The 25,074-nt window shown below is 42.4% G+C and overlaps 1 protein-coding gene across 2 annotated transcripts in view; it reads right to left on the bottom strand.

Moving 5' to 3' along the window:
- Gpd1l (glycerol-3-phosphate dehydrogenase 1 like) overlaps positions 1-25,074 on the bottom strand; it is a 55,878-nt gene that overhangs the window by 11,969 nt on the left and 18,835 nt on the right. For both annotated transcript variants that reach the window (XM_047531979.1, XM_047531980.1), the window contains exons 3-5: positions 13,055-13,195; positions 11,230-11,368; positions 4,761-4,873 (exon numbers count right to left, since the gene is read on the bottom strand). In XM_047531979.1, coding sequence (XP_047387935.1) covers positions 4,761-4,873; positions 11,230-11,368; positions 13,055-13,195 — 393 coding nt within the window. The remainder of the gene's footprint in view (positions 1-4,760; positions 4,874-11,229; positions 11,369-13,054; positions 13,196-25,074) is intronic.

Genomic DNA, 25,074 nt, shown 5'->3' on the forward strand with positions numbered 1-25,074 from the left:
GAAAAGTTCTAAAAGCATTTTATTTCCTTTTTTTGCACTGCTAGGGAGCAAACCCAGGGCCTTGCATGTGCTAAGTGGGTGCTCTTCCACTACTTACCACTAGGTTAGTGCATCTCAATCCCTCGTTAAAATTTTATTTTAGGACAGGGTCTTGTTAGGTTGCCCAGGCTGACCTCCTGCCTCAGTCTCCTGAGTAGCTGGGAATATAGGCCTGCATTAATGTGCCTTGCTAAAAGCATTTTCTTCACTAAAAAAAAAAAGCTATGACAGCATTTGAATTTGTTCTAAAAGCAATAAATAAATCGCTTCCTGTGGGAAAAATTATTATTTAATTTGAATGTAAACATAAATCTCCACGTATAGTCAGCAGCCACCCTGTTGAACTGCGAGGACTTGGCTCATTCATCCAAAGGCCTGGCTTGTAGGTCTAGAAGAGGCCCTGACTGGAGACCAGGCACAAGGCATAGTGCATCACAGCCAATGTCCTGGAGCGACCTCCATGCCCCATAGTCAGAACCACAGAACAGCCACACAGAGGAACGCACGAATCTGCTGGCTTATCCCAATCTATTCTCTTCTTCCAGAGTAACAGAGTCACCATCTTGGAATATGAGGACAAAGGCCATACTTCAGGGAGGCTGAAAGAGCCTGGGTCTCTTAGGATTCTATGGAGGAGAGTTGATCATGTATAGTCTACCTTTTTATATTAAGAAAGAAAGAAAGAAAATCTTCTACCTTGCTCAGCCACTATGATTTTGGGTCTATTTTATAAATTTCATCTTAATCCTGATAAAGCAGCTACATACTTATGATTTCATACTTTTTGTATTAGTAGCTCTTAAGATTTACATTAAAACAATACACCCCAAGGAAAGAAGACAGACACAGTTGAATACAAACTGTACAGTATTTAAAAAAAATTCTAGAGCCAGGTGCAATGATGCACACCTGTAATCCCAGCGTCTGGGGAGGCTGAGGCAGGAGGATCATGAATCCAAAGACAGCCTCAGCAAACGTGAGGCATTAAACAACTGAGTGAGACCCTGTCTCTATAAATATGAAAAAGGGCTGGGGATGTGGCTCAGTGGTTAAGTGACCCTGAGTTCAATCCCCAGTACCAAAAAAAAATAAATCTAGAAAATGTAAAACTATAGTGTATAAAAGCAGATCTGTGGTGCGTGGCTGAAAGTGTGGTGGAATGGAGTCACTCGTGCTAAAAGTCACTTCATCAAACTGAAACTATAAAACAAAATTAAAACAAAATTTCCCCCCTCAAAACAGGAGATTTCTCTGTCTTAACTCCTCTTCTCCTCTCCTCCTCCTCCTCCTCCTCCTCCCCTCCTCCTCCTTCTTCTTCTTGTATTAAGGATTGAACCCGGAGGTGTTTAACCACTGAACCATATCCCCAGCCCTTTTAAATTTTTTTATCTTGAGACAGGGTCTTGCTAAATTACTTAGGGACTTTTTGCTGAGGCTGGCTTTGAACTTGTGATCCTCCTGCCTCAGCCTCCAAAGACACTGGGATTATAGGCATGTGCCATCTCTGCCTTAACTCTTAAAAACAAAGAAATCTGAAGTAATCTGGCATTAACCAATCAGGTGTCTCCCCGTTGTTCTGCTTTCTTGTTTTCACCTATAAAAGTCACTGTCATGAATCACAAATGAAAGCCAACTAGAACTAGAACTAAACTTGTTGTCATTTTGTCTTTTGATAATATATTACTGTCAAAATAGACGTCATTTACCTATCATTAAAAAGAATATGTTGTTTTCAGATTAAAAGACTGACATAGAGAAGAGGTGAAAGATATTCTAAAGGTATTAAGATGCACAGGTATACAATGATTATGCATAACCCCTTTGAATTTTCTTTTTATTTTATCCTTGTAGGGAGCACTTTTAGTGTTTCAGTTCTTGTTATTCAGTAAGTGAAATGACCTCATGGTTTTGTGTACATAAACAATTACATACTGCCAGGTACACTGATACACACGTGTAATTCCAGCTACTCAGAAGACTGAAGCAGGGGGATGGAAAGTTTGAGGCCAGCCTCCACAACTTAGTGAGACCCTGTTTCAAAATAAAATAAAAAAGGGTTGGGGATGTAGCTCAGTGGTAAAGCACCCCTGGGTTCCATTCCCACTACTGGAGAAAAGAAAACAAAAACAAAAACAAAGATTATGTACTTTTAGAACTGGCTAGTAACCAAAGGTCACTAAAGGTTCTTAATGTGAAAAAAGTAAAACATCAAACTACTTGAACAGTAAAATCTAGTTTTTGTTTTTCAAAGTGAATATACACAGGAACGCTTGCTGGCAAGTCTGGAAGAATCTACAACAAACATTCACAGATCACTTCAGGTTGAAGAATGGTCAGCGATTTTCACTTTCTTCTCTCTACCTATCAGTTGTATGTGACAAAATGAATATGACTACTTCCATCATCAGGAAAACCCAAGGGAAGTACTGTTTACACAATGAGAGCAACATATGGCCATTTTTGTCTTTGCTTTGGTAGGTTCTCATGAAGAAGGGTTTCATTTTATTTGTAGTCCTTAGATACAACCAGAAAAGTCAACTTGCACGTAGTAACGAGAGCACTCTGGACTACGGTTCTCACCCGTGTTGACGCCAACTGTGCCAATATTTGCTACCCTCCAGTCATTCACTGCTTGGGTCTTGATCTCCTTTTCTCTATGATACAATGATTAGACTCAATAACGCCTGAGTGCCTATTTTTCAATTTTCCAAAAATCCCAGTTCTGATGCAGGCCCACAGGAATGATGGTAACTAATCTCCTTTCAAAGGGTATCCAAGGGGGACGGACAGTAAGTGGCCCTCAAGCGCCACCTGCCTCCACCCCATCAATCATCTTCTGTCATGGTAGCAGGAACAAATCCACTTACAGGCTTCCTGCCAGGATAACTGAAAAGTCATTCGAAGTTCACACACAAGGCCAGCGGGCTCCCAGTAGCAGAAGCTTTTCCAGAACCCTCAATCTAGAATCTTCTCATTCAGCACCCTTTGCTCTGAACAGGATTTCAGAGCTTCTGCATTGACCACCAAAAGCATCCAGTCACTCAAAAACAGCTCTGGAGCTCTGGCCAGTGCTGAGCAATCAGGCATTCATGATGCCCCCCGCTGCTGTCGAGTGGTCATTAGCTTAATGGAGGACTATTAAAAACACATAAAAATCCCAACCAACAAAAATAAACAAAGCATCCGAAGCCAGCATCTTAAATGCGTAACAGGGCCTGCACATAATGGGAAGAATACCCACACACACATTTAGAAATATGGACACATTTAGAAATGTGGATGTGTGCTGCCTGGGAGCCCAAGTCTGTAATTGCCTTTAATTTTTTAAATGCTCATTGCGTATCATGACGATGCAGATAACACACAATATTCATTCTAGAAAGAAAAAGATAACTGGGAAGAAGCTGGGCATGGTAGTGTACACTTGTAATTCCAGCATCTAGGGAGGCTGAGGCAGTAGGATTGCAAGTTTGAGGCCAGCCTCAGCAACTTGGGGAGACTGTCAAAAAAAAAAAAAAAATCAATCCCAAAAGGACCAGTGATGCAGCTCAGTGATACAGTGACCCCTGGGGTCAATTACCAGTACTGCAAAAAAAAAAAAAAAAAAGAACCAAATAGGGTATTCATACTGAGAACTCTTTTTTTTTCTTTTTCCTTTTTTCTTTTGGTATAATCTGATGCATTAGCTGCCTCCTGGCTGTTTCCCATAGTCAGGACAGAAAGAGATCATGACCTAGGTTTTCAAAGGCAGTAGTGGACTAGTCAGGAGCCCAGGTGAGGACATTTTTTCCTTTACTTCCTGTTACTTAAAAATTATGGGGGGCCATTGCTTTGGACTGAAGTCTTGCACTGGGTCCATAGACCAGCCAGACCAAACTAAAATGGAGTCATCCATGCTAAATGCCACATCACCAAACTGAAACTTGAAGGAGAGAGAGATCCTAAAATACACCGGTCTTTTCCCGCCTGAAAATAGGAGGAAGGCTTCTCTGTTTTAAACCTTAAAAAAGTAACTTAAGTAAGTTGATGTTAACCAATCTTTTTTTTTTTTTTTCCCCCTATTGTTCTGATTCCTTGTTTCTACCTTATGAAAACCCCGTTCTGCCATGGCTGCCCAGGCTCCGTGCGAGCACTTGCTATTTTATAGAACACCGTTGGCTGTCCAGACGCATGAATAAAACAGAACTTCTGTTGGTCTCTAACGAAATTCGTTGCAATTTTTGTCTCAGTCACTGGCCAATTGAGGTCGTTTCTTTAACCTGATCTTTTCCTTCTCAAGGGCAAAGATAAAACTATTCTCAGAAAAAAACTCTTGTCAACAGCAAGACTATTTTTTTTCCTTGAGAAAGAACAACTCACCAAACCAGTAGAGCACAGAATTCAGGGGGAACAAGTTCCTTTTCCTGCTTAAGGTAACGGGCAAAACATGAACAAAGGGAATCATCTGCTCCTGGGTTAGACCCCAGGAAAACCAAAGTGGAATGCCACCAAGCATCAGATGAACAAAGCATCAGAATTCCCCATATGTACAAGAAAAGCAAACCCTGGAAACCCAGGAAAGGCTGCAGCAGAAACAGGAAGGGATAAACAAGGCTCTCAATTCACCATTCTTCACCGAAGAACACACCAAACACAGAGCCCTTTCTTCGGGGTGAGATTCAATGACTCGAACCTGGGCAAGGAACTCCTCTCCTTGGGGCGAATGACAAGGCTGACTTTACCTTAAGAGCACCACAAAGTTCAACAGTATCTGCATCATCAACCACCGTTATTCGAAAATTGGGAGTTTGCAGAAGTTCTTTGAAGAGAAGGCCGTTCTCCATGACTTTGCTACCTATTGAAAAGTTAAGGGGAAAAAAGACATGAGTCACAATCTCTAATCTTAATCTTCATACCTGATAGAGGTTAAAATCATAACTGTTAATACAAGACCAACGTGTTGATCACAAAACACTTTAGAAGATGCATAGGAGCAGAAATAGAAAATAGACATCCCATAGTTCCACAAGGGTCATTTACAATTTGACCTACATCTTTAATTTATTGAATGTGAACAGAATTTTTTCAAAATTGGGTATGTAACATTTGTGGGTTTTTAAAAAATATTTTTAGTTGTAGATGAACACAATACCTTTATTTTATTTATCTATTTTTATGTGGTGCTGAGGATGGAACCCAGTGCCCCATATGTGTGAAGCAAGCCCTTTACCAATGAGCCACAACCACATTTGTGGGTGTTAAAATGTTTTCCCTGCTGGGTGCAGTGGCGCATGCTGTAATCTCAGAGAGTCAGGTGGCTGAGGCAGGAGGATCAAGTTCAAGAAAAGCCTCAGCAACTTAGAAACCCTGTCTCACAACAAAAAGGGCTGGGGATGTAGCTCAGTGGTAAAGCACCACTGGGTTCAATCCCCAGTACCAAGTACACACACACACACACACACACACACACACACACACAAATGCTTCCCCTAAATTTTGGAAGCTGGGAATGCAGCCAAAAAGAGTACTTGTTTTTGCTTCTCCTACACTCCCTTCCTTTGGGATAGTGACTGGACTGTGCTCAATGCTCAGTGGTTTTCATATATTTATCTTTACTTATTTGTTTTGGATACCTGTGGTTAAAAAGCAAAACAAAACTAAAATCTTACACTTAAAACCGCATGTAAAACCTGCTCTGGCTGGTGGGGTGCAGGTGGAACTCATCAAATCCACCCTCCCAAGGGGCTCTGAAATCAGGATCACAAGACTTGCCGATCCAGTTCCAGCTCTCAAGTCAAAGACTCCACACAGCCAACAGAAAGCGCACTGAAGACTAGGGCCCTGGGCTCTGCCGGCCTCGAGGCAGGAGCCCAGCAGCTCCCAAGCTTGCCTGCACATTACAGCCATCTGGGGATCTTTAATAACGCCAGCGCCAGGCCACGTCTTAGACCAATTAAATCACAATCTCTGGAACGGAGCAGGCATGAACAGTTTTTGAGTGTCCCTAGATAATTCCAACAGGAAGACAAGTTTGCAAACCTTTGATTTAGCCTCTTCCAGCTTCAGTTTCCTCATGAGTAAAAATGCTCCAGCACTCTCAGGATGGTTGCGAAGAATCACATATGAAAACTGTCTTGGTTATATTAACACTCAAAGATCACAGAGGATAATTATGGAGTCAGCTGACTTTGCATGATTATGATTCTGATCTTCTAGATGTATAGACAGGGAAACAAAGCCCCAAATGGGTTTACCAACTTGCCATGGTCACCCAGTTAGTAGGAGACAGCCCAAATTCTAACCCATAAGTTGTTCTGGCTCCAGAGCCCGAGCTCCAACTTTATGCTATGCCCCCTCCTTAGAGGGAGGGGGAAGAGAGAAGATAAGCAACAAACAAACATCACAATTAGACCTATCCCCCTCCAAGGCAGGAAAAGAAGGGGGATGTCTAACACATAAAATTATAGTCAGAAGTGATACAATGTAAAAATAATCCAGGGGAGGTGGAGATAGAGAGGATGAAATGTAGATGAAGTAGGACTGACCAGGAATTAATCATTCTGAAGCTGAGGGATGGTACATTGGATTAGTGGTAGGGTTCTTCCTTTTTTTTTTTTTTTTTTTTTTGAAATGTCCCATAATAAATACTGACACCCAATACATAGAAATCCATTTTCTATTCTACACACGTTACCGTTATCTCTTATGTAGCTGAGTTTGCGATTTCCAAATATTGGCACTGTGCCAGTTTGAGCAAGCTGTCCTCTTTCTCTTTTGGACTGTCCAACAAGCCTTCTAGGTGGTTCTGTGCAACACTGTCTCATCATCTGGTTGGTAAAGAAGCCCCAGCCTCATGGCATAGTACCTCCATACCATGCCCCTCCTCTACCTCACCATGTCTCTGCTCACATCTCCAAGGGGAGGGATATTCAAGAGCACCACAGATGACTCCATCTCAAGTCACTTCTGTCCAGCTGTCTGCAGCTGGAAGCCCGAGCTGCTGCTGAGAGCAACCTGAGGAATGGGCAGAAGGAAGTGAGCTCTCTGTTTGCCAAACATATGGGCAGGACCGATGTATGAGCTCCTCTGTGGCTGAAAGTACCACACAGTATCCATCAGAAATGGGCTTGACTTCTGGCACTCTCGTGTTTTCTCAAATGTACATTTTATTTATTTATTTGTTTATTTTTGTGGTGCTGGGGATCGAACACAGTGCCTTGTGCTTGCAAGGCAAGCACTCTACTGACTGAGCTATCTCCCCAGCCCTCAAATGTACATTTTAAAAATTATTAATTTAATCATGAATAAGAAAGCACCAACTTTATTATTATCACCAGTCAGATGTAGCAAGTAGTGAACCAGGCCACCTATACAGTACAGGCAGTACCCAAAGCCATTGTGAAGGACCCAAAATTGAACTTAAACCAAAAGACAGGTAAAGTCCCCATCACACCAAGTTGTAGAGATCATCCACTGATCGAATAAAACTCCCTTCAAACCCTCATTTCTGCCTAGGACTTCAGGTTTGTTGGCTGGGAAGTTCCTCAAGGAGCAGATGTATCCTGGATATTTAATGCTGTGCCTGATACATAATAGGTTTTGGAAAAGCCTTTGTGGAATGAGAAGTCTGAGATGGCGTGGTAAACCCCAAGAACAAAGGGAGCTCTTACCACTAGGGGGCACCATCACTCTCCATGACAGAATTTCTACAAGCTGCTCAACACTGTGCCATTTTTCTTCTTCCTGACAGAAGACACAGTGGGCCAAGATTTCTGAATCTACCATAATTAAAAATTAGCTGGTCCCAAAGGTCATTAAGAAAGGATATCTGAAGGATCACAGTGCAATGATCAGATACGTGGAAGTCACTGCTGATATGATATCACCTAACACCTACTCCATCTTCAAGTCTTGCCAACCACCAGTGCTACTTTTTTTGCCTTTTTTGGGGGGTACTGGGAATTGAACCCAGGAGTGCTTACCCACTGAGCCACATCCCTAGCCATTTTTTAAACTTTAATTTGAGACAGGGTCTTGTCAAGTTGCTGAGGCTGGCTTTGAACTCACAATCCTCCTACCTTAGCCTCCCAAGCTGCTGGGATTTACAGGTGTGTCCCACCGCGCCCAGTACTGCTTTTTACAGCAAACTTCTTTCCCAAGCCCAGGGTCCCCCCCAGAATCCCACATTGCATCTAGTAGTTGTCATGCCTCTCTGGTGTCTTAAATCTGGGACACTCTATTAGCTTTTCATTGTCTTTGATGACACTGGTATTTTGAAGAGTGTGGGCCTGTTGTTTTGTAACTCATTGCTTACTTTGGGCTTGTCTGACATTTCCTCATTTTAAAATTCAGATTACATAAAATAATTTTTAAAAAATCACCTTCATATTCTGCTTCACTTTCAACATTTTGCTTAGCTGAACTCAAGAGTGGTTGGTAACTAGGTCACTAGCATCAAGCACAGTCTAACACACAGAGAAGACAGAAGCAACCCTGGATAAACAAAAGCCAAAGGGAAAAAGATGTGACTTCTGAGCATTTGTCTGTCTTTACAAACCAAAAGGCCTAAGGCACCCAATCCAAAAACTTTCCTATAGCAGACGGGGCTGGAGCAGGTAAAACATCTTGCCAAAATATGCAGGTGGATACAAGGTTTAAATCAGGGACTGGAAATTAATTCCCAGGTTAATAGAATAATCGAATAATCAATCATTTCCAACCAACTGGGAAAGGTTTATTGGCAAATAGGGTTGAGTTGGAACACCTAGTTTTCTTTTTTGTTGGGTAAAAAGTAATTACATTGTTTCACAGGCTATATTAAATTTGCAGATGGATAAAAGAATTAACTATGAAAGAATAAACCATACATTACATACTAGTATGTATATGTATTGTGAATTATACTAGTAGGTACTAGTGTACACGTATAAATAAATTATTTTCTAGAAGGATATTTAGAAACTGCTAAGGAATTCCCTTTGGGAAGAGGGAATTTGATGAGAAATTACAATCTTAGCTTTTATTTTCCACCTTTTCCTACTGATTGAATTATTTTTTACCTGGGTCTGTATCACCTTTATAAATGCCAACCTACACAGGTGAGTAAGCCATTCTTCTGTTGGAGTTCAGAAAATGATACCTCCAAACTATGTCACTGTGCACTTAAAAGTTAAAGGACCCAGGGATCAATGACACAGGGAGGGGCTTCCCTGCAATTCCCTCATCTACCCAAAGATAGAATCCGTCAAAAAGGAACACAGTTGCTTTCAAATCTCCTTACTGAAATGCCATTAACCACGGAAGATTAAGCTCATATCACAGAGGAGGAGACAGAAAATCAAACTCTACACCCATAGCCCAGGGGAACTTTATCCCAGGCCTCTGTCGGTTCTCTGGGCTCAGTCTCTCCACTAAAAATCATTTACTCCCTCTCTAGAATTGCACCCCACCCCCCTCCCCTATGAAGAGGGTATTTAAGCTTCACCATCTGGCCCTTCTTTGAGTTTCATATTTTGTATGACTCCTAAGTGCACGTGCTCTTCAATGCATTCACATTCTTTGTCTCATGTTAATTTATTGCCAGTATGTTTCAGCAAACTAGATTACCAAACCTTCAGAGGGAAAGTGTCAACTTCCCTATACTTTAAAAAAAAAAATTTTTTTAGTTGTTGATGGACCTTTATTTTAATCATTTATTATATGTGTTGCTGAGAATCAAACCTAGTGCCTCACACATGCTAGGCAAGTTCTTTACCACTGAGCCACAACCCCAGTCCCCCTATACTTCTTAATTGTTCAGCTACCTCAGCTGTTCAAAAAATGTTGCTCAAAAAAGTTTTAAATGTCCAAATATGGAATCATTGGTGGAATAAGATCTAGCTATGAAGATATATATTAATGGACTTTAAAAATTGTTACATATTAAGTGTATAAAGCAATTATAAAACAGTTGATGACTTAACAATAAACACAATAGTGTATATAAATAGAAAAAAAATAGAAGTATATATACCAAATTAAAATTAAACAAAATAATGAATGGTTTTCTGGCTGGAGTTGTGGCTCAGTGGTACAGCACTTGCCTGGCATGTGTGAGGCCCTGGGTTCAATACTCAGCAGCACATATAAATTAATAAAAGATCCATTGACAACTAATATATTTAATAAAAATAAGAATGGGGGGCTGGGGAGATAGCTCAGTCGGTAGAGTGCTTGCCTTATAAGCACAAGGCCCTGGGTTCGATCCCCAGCACCCAAAAAAAAAAAAAAAAAAATGGTTTTCTTTCGATTGCCTCTATTTTTCCCTAATGATACAGTGAAATCCCTATATATTAAAAAATAAAGGGCAAAATGCACTGAAACTCTAATTGCCTTGTCTATGAGCAAATGTGAGAATCTGCAGCTACGCTTTCCCCAGCTCCTCATCTCACTCAAGACAGCCCAGCCTCTCCCAGGCTTCCTTTTCCCATGACTCATGTTACTTGTGCATCTGACGAGGAAGAAGTGAGTTCTGTAGTGGCAGATAAAACTTTCACCTTTATATGCAAAGCATCTAAAAATGCAATAATCTTCCTTTTCCAACAGTGCGTCCTTTAATATGGCCCACAGGCACTTGAGAACCCTCAAAACCCTCTTCAAAGGAAATGAGAATTTTCACACCAGAGTGAGAATAATATCTCCACTTCCTAATGTGTAAGAACAGAAAAAACTCACTATTTTAGGACACAGGAGACCCAAATTCATGCCTGGGTTCTACACTGGCGTGTGACCTTGGGGCAGGTAACTTATTTTTTGAGAGTTGGCTTATTCACCTGAAAATGGGGACCATTCCCACCCAGTTTTTGTTGTTGCTGTTGTTCTTACTGGAACCAGTGAGGACTCAGATACTAGCATTTGTGAGCAAAGAAACAGTTGGATTTCTAAAGCAAGGGATCAGCACTGTGACTGTAGCCACCTGCTTCTTGGTACCAACAACCTTGCATTTCTGTGCCTAACCTTTGGGGTCACATAGCCTGGCATACATTCTGGAGGTTGTTGAAAGACTTCAGTTCCACAGACTGTTCTCCTTACATAAAACTCCCACCACTGAATATCACCATAGGAATAAGAGGGGCAGAGAAGAGTCCACCCTAGAAAACACCAGACACGGAAATGGTCTTGTTCAAGTGCCAACTGCCTGGCTCCCGGGGCCCTTCCTTCGGCAGCCCTTACCAATGGTGGTCTCACAGAACTTCTCCGCAGCCACCTCGCTGGCAATGTTGGCGCCCATCAGCACGCTGATGTCAATGCCCATCTTCTCACGGATGATGTCAGAAATGAGTTTCAGTCCCTCAGGGCCCTCGTCTATGCCCTATAGGGATATCAAGATGTTAGTGGGGGAACCACTCAGTTAAAGAGGCATGATTAATTGCTTTATAAGTAATCTAGAGTCAGATAACCAATGGCATGCACGACTTGAAAACCCTACCTTAAATACAAGAGAAAATGTACGTACTGCCTACGTGCTGCTTAAAGCACAATACGTTGAAAAGAATAAAACAAACATGTCTCTACCAGTCAGGTTAAGGAATAGAAGAGAGAGAGAGAGAGAGAGAGAGAGAGAGAGAGAGAGAGAGAGAGAAGGAAAAAGAAAGAGAGGGAAAGGAAAAGAAAGAAAGGAAAGGAAAGGAAAGGAAAGGAAGGAAGGAAGGAAAGAAAGAGAGAGAAAGGGAAGGAGGGATGGAGGGAAGGAAGGAAGAAAGAAAAGAACATAACATGACTAAAACCACAGAAGTCCCCATATGTCTCTCCCCAAGTTCATCCTCCACCTTCACCCTTCCCTCCCCCAGACTGAACCACCACCCTGAATGTTGGAAGTGTTGCTCCCTGCTTTTCCTTATCACTCTGTCACATGTAACTGCCCTAAGCAATTTTATGTCCTTATGCCTCCTTTTGAAAGTCTATAAATGGAATCGCACTGTTCACCTGGGATGTGCTGTTTTGTGCTACATTCTTACTTTAGAGCTACATGAAGGTTCTGGTTCATTTGTGTTCACTGCTACATAGTATTCCAAAATGAATAGTCCACAATTCATTTCTCCACTCTATTGCTGATTGACATGTGGGTTACTGCAGTTCACTCTCACAACATTCACCTATGAACACTCTGGGACTTCAGGGAGTTTGTGACTTCTTTTAATGTCCTGGACTCCACTGCATACATACGGTGAAGCTTACAGACTCATCTTCAGAATTTCGCATGCATAAACCAAAATATATAAGATTACCTAGGGAGCCAATTACATAGAAATACTTATCAAAACTTTTTTGAAACTCTAAATTTGCAATCAAGTAATCTATGCACTGTTTTATGAATGCACTTAGAAAAAGATGTCATGACAGGGCTAATAATTATTATAATTTCCAAGAAGCAACAAGCATAAATGGCATCTTGGAAGATCTGAAACTATTTTGTAACGTGATCTGAAAGTCCCTGTGACTTCAACTGACAACAGGGTCACAGGTCCTGCTAACGGTACTGTTATGGAGACACTGGTTGTGTTCCATAAATGTCCATTTCAGTTAGAGGTTAAAATGAATAAAAATGCAAGATTCTCTTTCCACAATTAAGTGCATGAAGCTCTGGGGGTGATTTGAGGACTTTTCGTTAAAAAAAATCCCTGCTTTATTTAGGACATATGCCTAGGAATGGTGATCAATGTCCCAGTTAAAGCAAAGTAGTGATTCTCAGGTGCAGGCTTAGCCCCAAAGTGGGTTACAGGTTGACAGAAGGGCCCTCACATCACTCTGCTGCTCATCTGCTACAGTAGAAAGTAGCCTTGGACTTGACCTTGGCCTCAACTAGGCTTCTGAGGTGTTCTTTTTTTTTTTTTTTTTAAATCACCTTTTAGGCATCTTTAAAAATGTAAATGAAAAACTGAACACTGCCACCACCTTCCCTCCAGCTCCACATCTCAAGCAGAACAAGGAGGGAAAGAGACTTCCGGGTAACCAACGTCTAGCCATGCATTTCCGGCCTGGTGTGCTCACCAGTTACCTTGATGAGGGTGATCCCCAGGGCTTTCTTGGGCACTCTGCCGGTGATCTCATCGCAGATTTTGTGAATGAACTGGTGGGGGATGACAAACACCAGCAGGTCTGCATCCTGCACGGCCTCGCTGAGATTGGAGACGGCAACCTGCAGTGAGGAGGAACAGTTACTCCTCTGCCTATCCAGGATGCTTTCCCTCCCTGTGCCTTTAGCAGGTGAGGAGGACTGCGACCTTGCCTTTCTTCCCAGGAAAAGTGCCCCTAAATTTCCTTTTAAAAACTGCTCCTTAGATTTTATTTTATTATTATTTTTTTATTCATTTTTTGGTACTGGGGGTTGCACTCGTGAATGCTCTACCACCAAGCTACACCCACAGTCCTTTTTTAAATTTTTTGAGACAGGGTCTTGCAAAGTTGCCCAGGCTGGCTTTGAATTTGTGATCCTCTTGCCTCAGCCTCCCGAGTCACTGGGATTACAGGGGTTTACCTAGCTGCATTTTACGGTGAAATTTTGGCAAATTTGGCCCCTCCCTTGCTGGGAGGTGGCGTCCTTAATGTGCACAAGCCCATCAAACGGAGCCAACAAGAAGCCAGCAGATGCTTGCCGGGGTTGTTGGGGAACAGCTGCTTCCTTCCTCTTTGGAGATGGCTATGGGTCTTTTCCTGGAACAGTGTGGAAAGCTGGTGTAAAGTCTGGAATGAATGCGACCATTTTAGAAATAGGAGAACCTAGGCCAAGAGGCTCCCGTGGGATGAAGCCAATGCTGTGGAAGGCAGAGGAGAAAAACAGGGCCTCGCTGGTATTTTTTAAGCCAATGCACCTGAAACCAGCCCTACCTGGATTTTTTTAGTTGCAAGAACCCAAACCTTCTATCTTAGCTTAAGCTGGTTTGAACAGCAAACATAAAGGATCATTGCCCACAGAGCACATCACAGTCCGAAGTTTAGCATTTAAAACTTCACTGGCTTGCCCGCAGGCAGGGAAAGCCTTTCTTCTTCAAAGGGGTTGTCCAGATTGGTAATTTAGGTTCAGCAGCCACAAGTGAACAGGATTGATTACCAATGTTGGGTTCAGAAAATGATCCCCCCAAGTGAAGGTCTTACAAGCAGCCTCAAAAGCAAAGTTTTTCCCTGACCTTTTCCTTCTCCCACCCATTCCCCAGGCAAGCCACGGAAACCAGAATTTCTCTGCGACCAGACTGCCTAGTGTAGTGGCAGGCACTCCAGGAGGCTGAGGCGAGAGAAGGATTGCTGGAGTCCAGGAGCTCAGAGTCAGCCTGGGCAACATGGTCTCAAAAACAAAAACAAAAGCTCTTCCCAAGGCAAGTCATAGAAACCAGAATCCCTTTTCCCCAAAGCCAGTCATAAGACCTTAAAAATACTACTCTAGCTCCCTGCTCCTTTCTGCCCTGGAGCTGGCCACAAAGAAATTATTTGACTTACCTATGACAGTAGGTCATAAGACCCCATTCCAAAAAGGGTCCTGCCCCAAATCAGGAAGGAATGCTACACAGAGGCCCAAGAAGAATTGGAATAGAAAGACCTGGCTGAATTCCATGCCTCCCCTTATTACTATTAGATTGTACTCCCTTTTTTGCCCAATCTCCCTGCTACCCCAGTACTGGGGATTAAGCCCAAGGGCACTCTGAGGTTTTGTTTGTTTATTTGTTTGTTGTTGTTTTCTTTTCTTTTTTTTTTTTTTTGAGACAGGGTCTTGCTAAATTGCCCACAGGCTGGCCTCAAATTTGTGGTCCTCCTGCCTCAGCCTCCTGAGTAGCTAGGATTACAGGTGAGCACCATGGCACCCAGCTCCTATATTTTTACATACATGACTGTTCATGCTTTACTGAACCTAAGGATGAAAATGTATAGCTTATCATGGCACTTCTGGTCTTCAATCTGTAATGTAAAATAAATTTGTTATACTTTTCTCTATTAGCTTATTGTTACAGGGGTGTCACCCACGACCCTACAAGGTGAGCAGGAAATGGGTCACCCCTCTTCCTGTCCTTACAGCAACAATCCGTCTGCTTTGATCAGTTCCCTTATACCTGGAGTTTCTACGCCTCCCACAAAGCCCTCAATGGCAAAGCTCATGCACTTGCTGTACCCCACTCTCAGCCTTTGCTACCACTTTGATTCCTCATTTCCCCTTGAGTTACTACCCTTGGTTAGGGGGAGGCTGACACTCCCTACTCTGCTTCTCACATGGAGCCTGATGGTCTGAAATCTAACTAAACATTACTGCTTCTCTGGACCTCCTATTTCTTTACTTCCCATCCACCTCTAATACACACACACACACACACACAACCCTCCCTTTCTTCCTTTTCAGGGATTTTCATCATGGTAAAATGGGAACATCCCCATCAAAGAGAAAGGATGGGGAGCTGGGGATAGAGCTCAGTTGGTAGTGTGCTTGCCTCACATGCACAAGGCCCTGGGCTCAATCCCCAGCACCGCAAAAAAAGAGAAGGGATGTAGGTCTGAAGTTCTGAGTCACATGCCTGTAACCAACCCACTGTATAAACTCTGGCAATAACTTAGCTCCACTGACCTTTGTAACTTCCTATGTAAAATAGGAATTCCCTTTGCCACCTAGCTACTTCAAAACAGGTTATATAAACAATGGTGTTTTGAAACTACAAAGACCTGAACAAACAAAAGAGATCATTTAGGTTGGGCATGGTGGTGCAGACCTGCAAATCCCAGCAGCTAGGGAGGCTGGGGCTGGGGGAATCACAGGTTCAAGGTCAGCCTCAGCAAATTAGTAAGAACCTGTCTCAAAGTAAAAAATAAGCTGGGCATGCAGGCGCAGGTCTGTAATCCCAGCAGCTCTGGAGCCTGAGGCAGGAGATCACAGGTCCAAAGCCAGTCTCAGCAATTTAGTGAGGCTGTAAGCAACCTAGCAAGACCTTGTCTCTAAATAAAAAATAAAAAGGGCTGGGCCTAAGTGCCCCTGGATAATAATAATAATAATAATAATAATAATGTTATTATTACTATTTTTAAAAGGGCTGGAGTTGTGGCTCAGTGGTAGAGTGCCTCTGGGTTCAATCCCTAGTACCACAAAAAAGAAAGAAAAAAAGAGAGAGAGATCATTCATTAGAAAAATGTAGTTGCCTCCTATAAACCTGTAACTTTTAAGAAGTCAGCCCCTTCCCATACCCCTTGTTCAAAATTTTCTCAAGGAACCTGCCAGCTGATCAGGATTTCCTCCTGTCTCTTTTATTTCCCTCTTAAATAAATCAAATATGAATCTGCAGGTGGAAGAACCCTGAGGACAATACAACTGGGCTCAGCAGCATGTGAAGACGTTCTTCTATTCCCCTTGGTGGGACAATCAGGTTGAAGCTACAGAGCCATGAGCAACGCGACACAAGCTGTGTTTGTATGGTATGCGTGGCACACTCACGAACACCATTGCTCTTACGCAGCCTCACGATCGGTGGTCTTCAGCTAAGAAAGGAGAGTCTGAATCTCATTGTTCAGAATAAAACCTTTCACTGTCCTGCACCCTGCCTTCTGCTCTGAAAATCCTCAAGCTGCTGCTTTGGACAAGTTGACTGCCAAAAATTTTTCTAAGGCTGTCCATTGCTAAAGACCCTGAAAGATATTAGGAAAGACAACCCAGAACCACAGAGCTTGCCTGTCAATGGCAAGCAGGACAAATAAATCAGAACAAAGACATCAGGGCTGGTTGCTTAATGCCCGGATTTTCAGGAGTCCGGTGCTCTCAGTACAAGTTAATAGAAACTTAGCTATGAACAAAAATCACTGAAAACAAGCTAGATACAGTGGCACGCACCTGGAATCCCAGCCACTCGGGAGGCTGAGGCAGGAGGATCATGAGTTCAAGGCCAGCCTCCGCAACTTAGCAAGGCCCTAAGCAACTTGGTGAGACCCTGTCTCTAAATCAAAAATAAAAAGGGCTGGGGGTAGCTCAGTGGTAAAGTCATCCTGACTTCAATACTGGGTACCAAAAAAGAAAAAGAAAAAATAAAGGGCTGGGTGTAGTTTAGGATTAAATTGTCCCTGAGTTCAATCTCTAGTTTTAAAAAAATAATACTGAAAACATACTGATAACATCTGTGTGGACAAGTCTGACCTTACTTTTGTATCCTTTGGAGGAGTTATACTGTGTATTGTGCACTCAGTAAGCTCCTACGCATTATCAACATGTTATGTGCAGCCATCAGAGCGGGTAAGAGAAATCCCCCTTCCTAGCAGGTGAACCTTCTGACCCTCTCTAGATGCTATTTTATGGCCTTTAAAGCTGAGTTTAAAAGCCTCTCCATTCATTTATAACTAGAAACAGATGCACTGGATCAAATTTGGGGGGGAAAAAGTGTATGTAGGAAAATAAGAACTATTCACCATCCCGGAAACTAGAAATAATCACTATCAATATTTTGGTACATTTCTGTCCAGGGCTTTTTGAGCCTATAGAAATATCTGAAAATATGGAAGTAAAGTGACAGGCTTATATATTTTTAAATATAGTATTATGAGATTTCTGCTCTCTTTCAGATGAGTATTTTTCTCCCCAGGTCCATGAACCTTCTCATATCAATATGATCATAATGATGGATAAATAATGATAACCCATAGAAGAGATACGAAGGTTGTCATCATTTTTATCTGATTTCTTAGAACCATTAAAATTATTTCTAGCTCAAGTCTGTTCAAATCTACCTGCAGACACAGTTTTTTGTTTTTTTGTTTTTTTTGGTACCAGGGATTGAACTCAGGGGCACTTGACACTGACCAACCTCCCCAGCCCTATTTTATATTTTATTTAGAGACAGGGTCTCACTGAGTTGCTTAGTGCCTCACTGTTGCTGAGGCTGGCTTTGAACTTGCAATCCTCCTGCCTCAGCCTCCTGAGCTGCTGGGATTACAGGCCTGCACCACCGCACCCAGCTGCAGACAGTTTTGATAGCTAACAAAAGTGGCACAGTTAAGCTCTATCCTAGCTAGCTTTGTTTGAACAGGATCGTGACTTCCCTTCTAACCCCACATTCGACAAATGGAACAATCTCCTGATTTCCTCACCTGCTCACCCTGGTTACCTCTCTTTCTGCAATCTTTGCTAAGAGTGGAACAGACTAATATTCCTCCCTATACTGTGTTGCCCAGAGAGATTGGCCAGGTTAAAGACATTACTTTCCCATTCGTTCCTTGCAATTGATGGAAATAAATTAAATTCAATTTCTGAGATGCTTTAAAAAAAAGTGGCACAGTTAAAATGGTCTGACTGCCATGGGCTAGGTGAGAAAGTTTGGCCAACCAATTTGCTGAATAGACCCGAGCAAACTCACCCACATCCTTGGGAAATAAGTATTCAGATTAAATATGATACTATGAGTAAAACATAGCAAAGTAGTACTAGGGCATGGCAGAGGCTCAAAAATATTCTAATTTCCTTCTGTTCTCCTAACTTCATTTTTTTTTTTTTTTTTTTTTTTTTTTTTTTTTTTTTGGTGGTGCTGGGGATTGAATCCAGGGCCTTGTGCACGCTAGGCAAGCAATCTAGCAACTGAGCTATAATCCCCAGCCCCTAACCTTGGACCTTAGGTAAAACGCATGTCCTTGGATCTACAAGCAGAAAATTTATCCTCAGGCACGCAACCTCATCTGATGATTCTTAAATGCCAACCTGTTTTGTACACCTATGGTTCTCAGCACATGACCCCTAGACCACCTGGAACTTGGAAATGCAAATTCATGGGCCTGACACCCAGTAAACCAGAAACTCTAGAAAAGGGCTCAGGAATCCCCGTTAAGCTATCCAGATGATTCTTTTTTTTTTTTTTTTTCTTTCTTTTTTTTTTTTTTTAATCTACTAACTTTTAATTAGAATTCAAATAGTCATTTAATATACAAAAATTGTTCAAAGTTAGTTTTGTGAAGCTAGAGAAATCATTTAATTATATGATCATGCCATTTAAATATTCTCAGCGTAGCATTTTATCTATCAGACTATGGTCAGCATTTGGTAAATGAGTGAATGAACTGAGGTACTCCACTGAACAGGAGTGGGCCAGATGATTCTGATGAACAATGAAATTTGAATAACACTACTGTTACGGTTTGGATGTGAGGTGTCCCCCAGAAGCTCACGTGTGAGCCAATGCAAGGAGGTTCAGAGGAGAAATGATTGGGTTATGAGAGCCTTAACACAATCAATGAATTAATTCCTTGATTGAGATTAACTGAGTGGTAATTGAAGTGGTAGGGTGTGGCTGGAGGAGGTGGGAACTGGGGTGCGGCTTTGGGGTATATATTTGTATCTGGCAAGTAGGGACCTCTCTCTCTCTGCTTCCTAATCAATGTGTGAGCTGCTGTCCTCTCCCACACATTCTGCCGCGATGTTCAGCCTCAACTCGAGCCCTGAGGAATGGAGCCTGCTGTCCATGAACTGAGACCTCTGAAACCGTGAGCCCCCAAATAAACTTTTCCTCCCCTAAAATTGTTATGGTCAGATCTTTTGAGTCACAGCAGTGAAAAAGCTAACTAAAACAACTACTAAGAACTTCTACTCTAGTAAAAATAAAAAAGGTAAATCCAGGGAGGAAAATAAATAACACTGTGACTTTCCACTGAACTGATATTCCAATTCTCAGAAGTTCTTCAGTTAAAATTAACAGGTATTATTATCCCAACCGTATTACCCATAAGTAAATGGTTAGTTTAAAAAAAAAAAAAGGTCTTGGAATAATTTATTTCCCATGAGATACCACCTAAAACATCAAAACAAAACTCTTCATCCTGGTTTGTACTTCTTCACCATTTCCACGATCCCTGGCATTTAGTCAGACCACAAAAAAATGTCTGGACTATTCTAGGTGCTAAGGAAACATCAGTGAACCTTTGCAAGAAACCATACCTAAAGTGTTAACAGGCCAGAAAAAAAGTGTCAATTGGACTTCAAAATATAAAAGTTTTGTGCTTCAAAGGATATCCTCAAGCAAGTGACAACACAACTCAGATAAGAGGAAAGTACTGTGAATCATATCTGAAAAGGGACTTGTATCTGGAATACATGAAGAATTCTTACAACTCAATAATAAAAAGTCAATCCAATTTTAAGCCGGGCACAATGGCTCACGCCTGTAATCCTAGCAGCTTGGGAGGCTGAGAAAGGAGGATCGAGAGTTCAAAGCCAGCCTCAGCAACTTAGCAAAGCTTAGCAAGACCCAGTCACAAAATAAAAAATAAAAAGGGCTGGGGATGTAGCTCAGTGCTTAAGCAACCCTGGGTTCAATCCCTGATACAAAAAAATGAAAAATAAAAAAAGACAATCCAATTTTATAAATGGGCAAAGGATCTGAATATACACTCCTCTAAAGGTACACCAAGAAGCACATGGAAAGATGCTCAATATTGCTGGGTGTGGTGGCGCACACCTGTAATCTCAGTGCTCGGGAGGCTGGGACAGGAGGATTGCAAGTTCAAAGCCAGTCTCAGCAATGGTGAGGTGCTAAGCAACTCAGTGAGACCCTGTCTCTAATTAAAATACAAAATAGGGCTGGAGATGTGGCTCAATGGTCGAGTGACCCTGAGTTTAATTCCCAGTACCAAAAAAAAAATGATGCTCAATATTATCAGTCATCAGGCACATGAAAACCAAAACCATTAATGAGATACCATGTCACACCTACTAGGATAGCTAGGATTAAAAGGCCGGATAATAACAAATGCTGATGAGGATGTAGAGAAACGAGAACTCCTGTATACCACTGTGGACATGCAAAATGGTAATGCCACTTTATGAAACAGTCTGGCAGTTCCTTAAAAAGTTAAACACAGAACAACTATATGACCCCAAAACTCCTAGATATATGTTCAAAAGCACTGAAAACATATGTTCCCACAAAATACTATACATAAAGTTTCATGACAGCATTATGCATATTAGCCAACAACTGGAAACTACCCAAAGGTCCGTCAACTAAAGAAAGGATAAACAAAATATGGTACTGTCATGGCCTGAGTGCTTGTCCCCCAGAATCTGTGAGTTGGAAGTTGGACTCCTAATGCAGTGATGTTGGGAGCCGGGCCTAATGAGAGGCACCCGGGCCATGGGACAGAGCCCTCTGCATCAGAGTACTATTGTTATCATGGGAGTAAATTAGTTCCTGCAAAAAAGGGTTGTTACACAGGGATTCTGCCCTCAAGCTTTGTCTCTTACACACACTTCCGCCATGTTATGATGCAGCATGAAAACCCTCACCAGATGCTCCCACTGTGTCCTTGGACTTCCCAGAACCGTAAGCTAAAAAACTTCTTTTCTTTATAAATTACTTCATCTCTAATATTCTGTTGTAACAACCAAAAATGGACTAAGACACATATCATAGGATAGTATTCACACCTGTGTCGTAGCATGTACTGACTGACAACATGCTACAACACAGGCGAACCTTGAAAACAGGCTAAGTGAGAGAAGCTAGTCACACAAGGCCACACGATGCATGATGTCATTTATATGAAATGTGAAGACTAAGCAAATGAGGCTGGGCATGGAGCTCAGTGGTAAAGTGCTGGCCTAGCACATGTGAAGCCTGGATTCAATTCCCAGTATGGCAAAAAAAAAAAAAAAAAAAAAAAAGCAAATCTGTAGTGATAGAAAGTAGATTAGCAATTGCCCAGGGCTGGGGAGCCACAGGGGCCAATCAGAGGTAACTATAGGTTTCTTTTCAGTGCGATGAAAATGTTTAAAAATTGACTAGAGTAATGGTTGCTCAACAATGTGAATATACTAGAAACCACTGAAATGAATGGCTTGTGGATTGCAACTCAGCAGAGCAGTTAAAAAAAAAAAAGCTGGCAAAGCTTAGAAGACAAAGATGAGAGGCAATGACAACTGCATTTCATAAAGGACGCTGTAATCATAAATCCTGGTGTCACACTGATGCAGTTGAAGCCGGAGCATGAAAGCAGAAGAGCCCTGTACCTGGATGAGCTCTAAACACAGGCTCTGGATGGAGAGCCATAAAATAGGATCAACAATTTGTGTCTTGCAGTGACAGGAAGTAGGTATTCTCTCCATTCAGGTCTAAGGGGAAATCACACACTCAGACCAGCCCAGCTTCCAGGGAGCAGGCGATGCCATGGGGAAGAGAAGGTGCCTCTGGGGACGGGGTCAGTTATGAGTGTGGGCCCGGGGGAGGGCGAGGTGGGCAGCAACCTGGGGGCTCCAAGCTAAAAGGGCTCACAATCTCAGGCCCGCTCATTAACTTATGGATATCATAAATAGAATCCTGTGTTGATGGAAATGCACGTCTCATCCTTCGATTTGCAAGAACAAAAAAGGTTAAAAACAAGTCTTTTATGGAGTAAAGTCTGTGCATTCCCTGTGACCTTGGGATTCTGTAACTAGGCATGTATCGGCAGTTCCCGGGAGCACTCTCCACTGTTCCCAAAGGCACTGTCCATAACAGCAAAAAGTCAGAAACCACACCAGTGTCCACTGCAGAGAACACATACGTTCATCTCCACGAGCCTACAAGCCTTTGGACATCAGTAGGATCCTGGGAATAGTCTTTTTCTCCTTTCTCTCCGCCCTCTGTCCACACCTAGGGACCTGATGCAGTTGGAGTCAGGGGGTGGGGGCGCCAGGCTGTCCACAGGGATGGTGGCCTTGCTCCTCTGTGGGGTCTCCTCCCTCCCGTTCTGCCTATTCACAGTACAGGCTCTGACTTCACAGAGTCACTTCCCCCAACATGCCCAGTGGAGGAAAAGCTCCAGGCTAGACACCGTGGATACCTAGAGAGTTAGACCCAGAAAGTCAGGGCCACATGCGGAGGCAGGTGGAGGGGGACAGGCAGGTACAGGTGGACTGGCAGAAAGCTGAGTCGGGGAAACATAACATGAGGCACATGCATTGCAAAAAGGTAGGAGCAATTGAGAAACATGACAAAAGGGAAGGTCAAGAGAATTTCCAAGCCCAGGACGGATTAGTGATGACCCTGATGCCTTCTGTTGCTGTCCCTTTTATTCTTTCCATCAGAAGCTTAACTTCCAAATTCATAGTCCTAGGGACCCTTCCTCCCTGCACCACCAATAACTGCAGGGAAATGCTGGTTCACCCTAGTTCAATGACATAGAAGAGAAAGTTGTCATTGCCTAGAAGGTCAGCAGGCTCAGCAATGAGTCCACCAGGAAGCAGATCCAAGGCTGGCCCTGGCTCATGACCTTGGGCAAGTTCATCTGCCTGAGTCTTGGTTTCCTCCCCTCCACAACAGTAATCATCAGCATAATTGGAAAACTAACAGCACCCACCTAAGAGGGCCCTTAAGAAAATTAAATGAGACAGTCTATGCTCGGCACAGTGCTTGACACCTACGAACACTGTATAATTAAAAGCCAAATAAAAATCTTCAGTAAGCAGGCCTGGGCACCTCCAATGTCCCCACATTTATTAGTTTACGGATCGGTCTCCCCTGCTCAATTCCTTGAGGAAAGCAATGTCATCCTCTTCCCCTTTCTGGGCCCATACCCAACCCTGCTCCACACTCACAGGACATGTTCATGAAGGACTGGTGAGTGAAGACACAGCAAAGGAGACGTCATTAACACAGGAGATGGCTTCTCAGGTAAGTCACAGGAATCGGGCAGCCACAGCTGTCTGGTTTTCAAAGACTACCACAGGAAGCCACCGAGGGTGAATCTGGCCACAGAAGTTCATAAACTCCCTCCAACACGCAGGCAGCAGGGTGCGCCCCCTTTCCACTTCTCAAGGTCGTCTTTTTCTTCCCCCAAACCCAACAAGAATTAGGACAGGAAATAACCTGTATTTTTCTCTCCCCGACCTAATAAGCTTGAATTTTAAACTATCGGTCTTACACTTTCTCATTTTCTTCTATCTTCATCTGTAATTTCGGCCTCAACCCCGATTTTAATTTCAGACCAGTGCATTAGCTGCCCTGGCGAACTGAGCAAAGTCGAGTGCACTTAGCAAGGGTACATCAGGAGCTACAGGAACACCAACAGCCAGAGGCAAAGGTGCTAATCTAGCTCTGATGTGACCCGCACTTTGAACGCCAAGGAAGAAGTTTATTATGGACTGTACCTTTTTTTTTTTTTTCCAGCCACAAATAGCTTTATTGATGAATTCAACCAAATCCTTAGAGAAGAAATAATATGCAAAATCTTCTGGATAACTGAAGAAGGGGAAATATGTCTAAACTCAATTAGGTTACCCTCATACCAAAACCAGGCAAAAACATGACAAGAAAAGAAACTAAAGACCAATATTTCTCATGGATATAGATGCAAAAAGTTCTTAATAAAGTTGTAGAAAATTAAATTCAATATTAAAAGGATAAGATATTATATACCCAAGTAAGATTTGGTTCAGTAATTCAGGGTTGGTTTAACATTTAAAAATCAATTTAATTTGATGGAACCCTGCAAACTCGTATGTTGACATCCTAACCCCCAGGACCTCAGAATGTGCTTGGAAACAGTGTCTTTAAGGAGGTAATGAACTCCAAATGTTGTCTACATGGAAAGAGCTAATTTAATAGGACTGCTGTCTTCATAGGAAGAGGCAGTTATAACAGGTTAGAGAGAGGACAGTCATCGACAAGCCAAGGAGACACTAGAAGAAACAAATCCTGCTCGCACCGTGACCTCAAATTTTAAGCTGCCAGTATTGTAAGAAAATAAATTTCAGCCAGGTGTGGTGGTGCATGCCTGTAATCCCAGCGATTCGGGAGGCTGAGGCAGGAGGATTGAGAGGTCAAAGCCAAACTCAGCAACCTAGCAAGACCCTGTCTCAAAATAAAACATAAATACAGGATAGAGATGTGACTTGGTGGTAAAGTGCCCCTGGGTTCACTCCCTGGTACCAAAATAAATAAAAAAATAAATTAATTAATTAGTTTCAGTCTGTGGCACTTTGGTATGCCAGACCTAGCGAATTAATACATAGCCCGTTTTCAGAGTCAAGAACACCAATACCATAAGAGAAATGCAAATCAAAACCACCCTAAAATTCCATCTCACCCCAATTAGAAT

Source organism: Sciurus carolinensis, chromosome 17 (assembly GCF_902686445.1).
Source record: "Sciurus carolinensis chromosome 17, mSciCar1.2, whole genome shotgun sequence".
In the NCBI taxonomy this organism is placed as follows: Eukaryota; Metazoa; Chordata; class Mammalia; order Rodentia; family Sciuridae; genus Sciurus; species Sciurus carolinensis.